At 46.8% G+C, this 6,768-nt stretch overlaps 1 protein-coding gene across 1 annotated transcript; it reads right to left on the bottom strand.

Moving 5' to 3' along the window:
• Positions 1-5,327: 5,327 nt before the first annotated feature.
• LOC103650095 (expansin-B11-like) lies at positions 5,328-6,361 on the bottom strand. Its single transcript, XM_008675755.2, has one exon. The coding sequence runs from the start codon at positions 6,320-6,322 to the stop codon at positions 5,513-5,515; it is 810 nt and encodes a 269-aa protein (XP_008673977.1). The 5' UTR covers positions 6,323-6,361; the 3' UTR covers positions 5,328-5,512.
• Positions 6,362-6,768: the final 407 nt, after the last annotated feature.

The raw sequence follows: 6,768 nt of genomic DNA, 5'->3' as shown, positions 1-6,768 counted from the left end.
GCCGCAGTCATCAACTGATCTTCTTTTTTGGAGTAATTACCAAGTATTTCATTGCACATTATTTCAATTGTGCCCAGCCACTCTTGGCAAGGTGTTTTAAAGTATTTCTTAAATTTGTAATAGTAAGGTAACCGCACAAGTTCCCCTTCTTTCTTCTCTCCCTCTAGCTTCGGCATTTCCCATTCTTTTAAAGTAGGAAAAACCCTGAAGGCCAAGAACTCTTGAACCAGGTCTCTTGTGCCGATATGCTCTGAAATAATTTTGAACTCAGCCAGTGCAGCCCAAGTGGGACCTTCTAATGACATTTGGCATCGCGGTCTTGTTTCTTCGAAGATCAATTCAAGAGGGCTTTGTACCAGCTTCTCTTTGTCTTCGTCAACCTTCACATAAAACCATTCCGACTTCCAGCCTGCCGGCCATTTGCTTCGGTAGCTGATTACAGGAAACTTTGTGGTTTTCCGATAAGCAAAATTATAACAACCAAAGTTATCATGCAATCCATCTTTTCTAGCCTTCGTCTGGTAGTGCAGCTCATGAACTCGACAAAAGCTGTCGGCAAACGGCTCCACCGCTTGGCTTCGGATGGCCCAGATATAAACACTAAGCCTAACAATAGCGTTAGGAGTCAGCTGATGAAAGTAGATCCCAAACTTCTTCAATACATCTGCAATAATCCCATGGAGGGGGAATCTCAACCCAGCCTTTAGAAAGCTTTTGAAAATGACTATTTCATCCTTCTCCGGCTTCGGGGTAGTTTCTTCCCCCCCAAAGCGAAGTAGCTTCTTCTGACTCTCATTGAAATAACCCGACTTCACCATCTTAGAGAGATCAGCCTTAGAGACAGTCGACTTTCCGAAGTCCAAGTGGCTGGGCTTACTTGGCATGGCAATATGATAATCATCTTCGGAATCAGTTTCCTCAATGTCTCCTTCCGCTTCGGCGTTTACCTGTTCTATTTCAACAGTGGGGATTTCTTCCGAGATTACCAGTCCGGATCGTTGCATTGCTTCGGAGATGGGAACAGTTTCCGATCCTTCAGCTTCGCCTCCCTCACGCTCAACCCTAGCAGTAGAACACACTCTAGCCATTTAATTCTAGATTTTTTGGGAACTAAATACTTTTCTTCCGAAGCGTTTTTCTTCTGACGAAGTAGGCTTCGAGCTGGAGCTTCATTTGATTTCGAGAGTCAAGCTTCGGCTATGGTTAAAAATTTTGGCAGCAAAACAGTGCAAATAGCAATGAATGCTGTGGTAACTTCACACCTACCCGTCTGTTTATATAGTGATGCAGGTAAGAAGGTGAATCGCCAGGATTTTTACACCAGGCGAACAGCTGCTTGCACCCGCTGCGCGGTGGACCGCAGAGACCAAATAGTAACTCTGCAAGGTGGGACCGCTATGCGCTCGGAAACTGAATCGTTTCTCGACAACGAGCTCAGGGAAGGTGTTTTTTGGACCTTCGGCTTCCCAAAGCCTAAGATACATTTTTCACGGATCAAGCTCGTTACGAAAAACGATCTAGCACCGCTAAGGGGCTACTATTGGGACTATGCTTCGTCGCCGAAAGTCTTGTAGGAAGAAACAGCTTCGGCTGAAGCTGCCCGCATGTGATGACCGAAGGTTCCTCTTCATGAAGCTTCGGAATTACAAACCGACATAAAAGTAGAATGACCTTTTAGTCCATAAATGTTTGAGTCGCTGTTGTAATCCCTTGTGAGGGGCATAATTGTAATTCCTCACAGGCTGTGTCCCGTGTCTATAAATAGTGAACAATATTCCTTTACTGTTCACGGATTCTAGTAATAGTGATCGCGCCATTTGGGAATCAATCTTTTGCCAAGGCAAAGGTATAATTGTATCCAATGCTTAAATGTGTTAAATCGATATAATATGAAAGTAATGTTGTTCGTTTATAATTTATTCACCTTTGACGCTTCGTATTTTATATTACTTTATTCAATCTATTAAGATTCAATTACGAAGATTAACCTTTGTAATCATATTTTCTTAAACCTTCGTCCAAAGTTCATTAATCCTTAAGGGAATAATGCTTCGTTGGACGAAGGGCATTAACACTTAACATTTTATGTTGCCTTGTTCTTAATTCATAGCATTTGAGAACAAGTCCCCAACAGTAAGCCTAGTACCTGAGTGAACCTGGCAGTAGATTGCCCTACTCACGCGACCTGAGACGTGGTCTTCCATTCCGGTTATGGTGGGTACGAGTGCGGTCACTGCACGACGGCAGTCGGGGTCAGTGAGGCACTATACGCCATGGCGGTGAGCCCCTCTCTACTGACGGGGAATTGATGGGGACGGTTGATGTGTGTGGGGACGGAGTGCCTCGCCACGTCGTGTGTTTAGGTTTACCTTGCAAGGATTAAAAACTCGATTCGAATCGTCTGCTTCTCGTAGATAATGAGATTGCTTGATCCATGCTGCTACATTGAGTAATTAAGTGGAAATGCGTTGACTTGGCAAAAGATGTTGATTGCTAAATGTTTGATACCATGTATGATTAGATAGATACACATTTAGTCTTAAGAGAGTCACACTAAAACTTGAAAAGCTAAACTTGATTTTAGACTCAGCTAGTGCTTTTTTGGCAAACCAAACCCCTCAGCCAAATAGCTGCATGTCTAGAGGTAGAGGAGTAGACTCCTCACACCGGGTAAGTCTAGCTGAGTATTAGTATATTCAGCCTTGCTTGTGGCATAATTTTTTTTACAGGTTCTTTGGAGGACATGGTTGCTGCAGTGACTTGGTCGTCCATCTTGCCACCGGGTTGGACAGTCGAGTGGGATCCTACCTAGGTAGAGGAGGAGCATGAGGAGTGATGGGACAGGCTTCCCCATCCCTCCGTTTATTTATCGTTAGTTATATTCTGCTGCAACCCGAACAATGATCAGTGCTTTGTTAAACTCCGATGATGTTGTAATAAATTTAATACTCCTCAACGTATGGTTTTATGTTTTATTGTATTTGCTCTGTGCCTCACCTTCGAGTGAGTACGTGGTACTTGATCCTGTTAGTGGCCTCGTCGGACTAGATCCGAGGGACTGATTTTTTATTCCTATTTAAGTGTGGTCTAGCCTTTAAGGTGGGACTCAAGTTGGAATAATTCGGGCGGTTCCGCCACAGTAGACTAATCTCACTAAGTAGTTGATTATTCCTTAAGTGTTGTCCATGATTATATAATCTGATTCTATTTCTTGTAATGAGACATAAGAGTTACACCAAAGATAAATTCATACATCACATGTTATTATCTTTCCAATATTAAACATCTATTTACCACTAGGGTTTCCCTTTTTATTTATTTTATTAAGTGAATAAATCAATACATATATTAATTCATAAATAGACATAAAAATTAGAGTGTGTAGATTGTGAATGGACCTAATTTATTTAAACAGAGAATATTCCTATGAACATTTTGCAATTTAAATCACTAAATTTGGAGTTCATATGCAAAAGATATGAAATAAACAAGTTTGGGAGTTTAAAATATGAAAATAGGTCTAATTCTATAATTATTTAAAAGCCTAGGGTTCAATCTGCAAGATTACAGGGGCCTGCGCGCGAAAATCAGGGACGGCGGGTTGATTCCAAACAACCCGAGGGTCTCTTTAACAAAATTACCGCGCGAAGAGGTATCGGGTCTGCTCAACCGTTAGATCTAAAATCCATGGCTGAGATTAGATCCGCGGGAGAGAAAGCGCGCGGGCGAGCGAACGCTGACAGGCGGGCCGGCGGTGTCAGCGACCGAGAAGGGAGGCTAGCCGGCGGTGTCAGCGGCCGAGGACTAGTCGGATTGAGCGCCAGGGGCGCAAGCGCTGACCGGCAGGGCCTAGGGGCAGAGCGCAGGTGAGGGAGCGAACCTGAGTGGCCGGATCTGAATCGGACGGTTAGTATTAGATTAGGTTTAATTAGATCTGGGCCGCCCGATCTCAGACGGACGCTTGGGATCTAACGGCCGGGTTCCTCGGCCGCCAGCGGTGGCGCCGCTCGCATCCACGGTGGAGGTCCACAGGAGACGAGGGCACGAGCGCGCTGGGGCCCGCTGGGACATCGGGAAAGGCTTCGGGAATTCAGGGGAGCGCGGTGAACTCGGCTAGGGGCATGGCATCGGCACAAAGGCGCTGGAGGGGGCGGTTCATGGCGAGGCGGCTTGGCGATGGCGCAACACTACTCTGGCGAGCAATCGCGCATGACCGAGGGCACACAAGGGAAAAATATGGGCAGGTCTGGGTTGCTTACCTCGAGAGAAGACTCTGGGACCCTTGAACGGTGGCAGGGACACGACAAGGGCTTGGATCGACGACGACGGCTTTCCGGCGGCGCGAGGGAAACTCTGGTGAGCATGGGCAGAGGGAACCAGAGAGGGAGACGGTAAGCTGAGGCGCGTCTCAAGTTGCGGGCACCGAGGCAAAACTCACCGAGGCGAAAGGCACGGTGAAGCTCCAACGATGACGGTGGAACGAGCGCGCGAGCACGGCGAACGGCGGCGGTCTTCCAAGAGCTCCGAGGAGGAACGACGCACGAGCGAGAGCAAGCTGGGGAGTCTGCGAGTGGGGAAATGGCCAAGCGGACGGGAGGGGGCTTGAGTAAGGGTTGGGCGCATGGGTGGTGGCCGGAATTCGCGCGAACATGGGCACGACCATAGCGGGCGTGCAGACCGGGAGTTAGAGGAGGGGGAGAGGGCTGACGAGCGGGCCCCGGCAGACAGCGGCACAGACGCACGAACGCACAACGGGCCAGGGCGCCGACAAGACGAGCCCACATGGTGGTGAGAGCGGGGAAGGGGAAAGGCGGGCACGAGATCCACCGCTGACAGGCGGGGGCCGCCTATCAGCGCGGGCGGGCGCGTGCTGCTAGGCCGGTTTGGGCTGACCTGGGCCGAATTAGAGTTTTTCTTTTTCCTGGAATTTTTAATTGCTTTTCTATTTTATTTTCTTTAGGGTTTTCAATTCAAATTCAAACTAAGTTTCAAATTCAAACTAATTCAAACATGTGCAACAATTCAAAGAATATTTAAGCTCAACATGATGTAACATTTCATGACTCATAATATTTTGGCAAAAATAAATAATTAATTCCCTACCTAATTAAGTTAAGTCTACTCAAAAGGAAAAGAGAGAGAGAGAAACTAGAGAGAGAAGAGTAACACCTGAATTTGGATGATAATAAGAAAGAAATTTTATACCCCTAATTCAGGGTGTTACAGTTTTACTCCAAAAAGATGCACACCCAAGCTTAGGCACTACATTTTATAGTAGAAAGCCTACATTTTGATTATTCCTTAAAAATATGTATCATATATTTCGATTATTCATTAAAAATATGTATTCATTTTAAAATGTATTCATGGTAAAATTGGGATTGCATAGGAGATACATAGATAATACAATGTTTGTGTTGTTGTCATGCACCTTATATCCTTTTATTGAATAAAAAATAAAAATAAAGGTCTATCAAGTATGTCATTTGATACATATTATTATTTGGTTAGTTTATTTGGTGGTGTAGGCGGTGTTGGGCTTCCAGTCGGTGGGTATGACGTCGTCGTAGACAGTCTTAGTGCCTCCCTCGGTGGTGAGTCGGACGGTGATGGGTCCCTTGATTGGCTTGTCGCTGTCCTTCCTCCAGATGGCACCCCAGGAGTGCTTTAGAGGCTCGTACGTGTCAGAGCCCTTCTCCTTAATGTCCACTGCCACAATGTCACCATCTCCATCAACGTACTTTACCAACAGGGCCAGGTAGTTGGGGTTGCATCCCTTCTCCAAATGGAAGGTGACCTTAGATCCATACTTGCACTTGACCCTTCGAAACTGCATGTCGATGATGCCTGCCTTGCGCAACTTCTCCTCCTCGCCCTTCTTGGCCATGGCACCGAACGCCGTGCCTGCTAGGTCGAAGTGGTATGCCGCAATGGGCTCATAGTTCATGTCTGTAATGTATACCACCACGGGCTTGCCAGAGCACTCCGCTGGCTTGTCGCACTTGATCTCGAAGCAGGATCCACAACCCAGACCATCCTTGAAGATGGGGACGTTGCCACATGCGCCCATGCTGTTGAAAGGGGCCTTGTTCACGTCCTTGTACCCACATCCGCCACCATTGTCGTCGGGGCCGGCACCTGTAGGCTTGCCATACCATGTTGCCTTGGCATCTAGCCAATCACTACCATAGTTGGCTGTGATGTTCTTTCCTGGGGGAACCTTGGGAGGACCACACCAGGCACCGCCTACTAGAAATGATAGTGCCACCGCCACCAGCACCTGCACCTGCACTAATGACCACATGATGCTCACGACAGTCATCTTTCGTCTTTGACCGATGAATGGTACTGTGATGCGATGAATGAGTAGGCAGGGGTCATATTTATATCAGGCTGGCTGGGCTAGCGATTAATCGAGAGAGCTTTCTACGTAACAGTGCATGCAACAGTGAGGTCGAGCATGCATGCATGCCCAAGCGGTCTTTGCTCTTGGCCACTCAATAATTGGCTCCATATCTCGGAGCCAGGAGACCACCGGTAGCCCTACAACATTGTTGATTTCACCGTGATTGGAGGCAACCAATTTTGTGCCTCTCCAAAAAAACTCTAGATGTTGTCGTTTTCATCATGTATGGGAATGTCGTCGTCCTTACATGTAGGGCCAGCTCTATCCCTAGGCGGGTGGGGTGACCGCCTAGGGCCCAAGAACCAAGGGGGATTACTCGATATAGAATTTTATTACACAGTTTCTAAAAAAACCATAATAGT

This window comes from Zea mays, chromosome 3 (assembly GCF_902167145.1).
Source record: "Zea mays cultivar B73 chromosome 3, Zm-B73-REFERENCE-NAM-5.0, whole genome shotgun sequence".
NCBI classification, from domain to species: domain Eukaryota; kingdom Viridiplantae; phylum Streptophyta; class Magnoliopsida; order Poales; family Poaceae; genus Zea; species Zea mays.
This window is presented reverse-complemented; position numbering and strand designations above follow the sequence as displayed.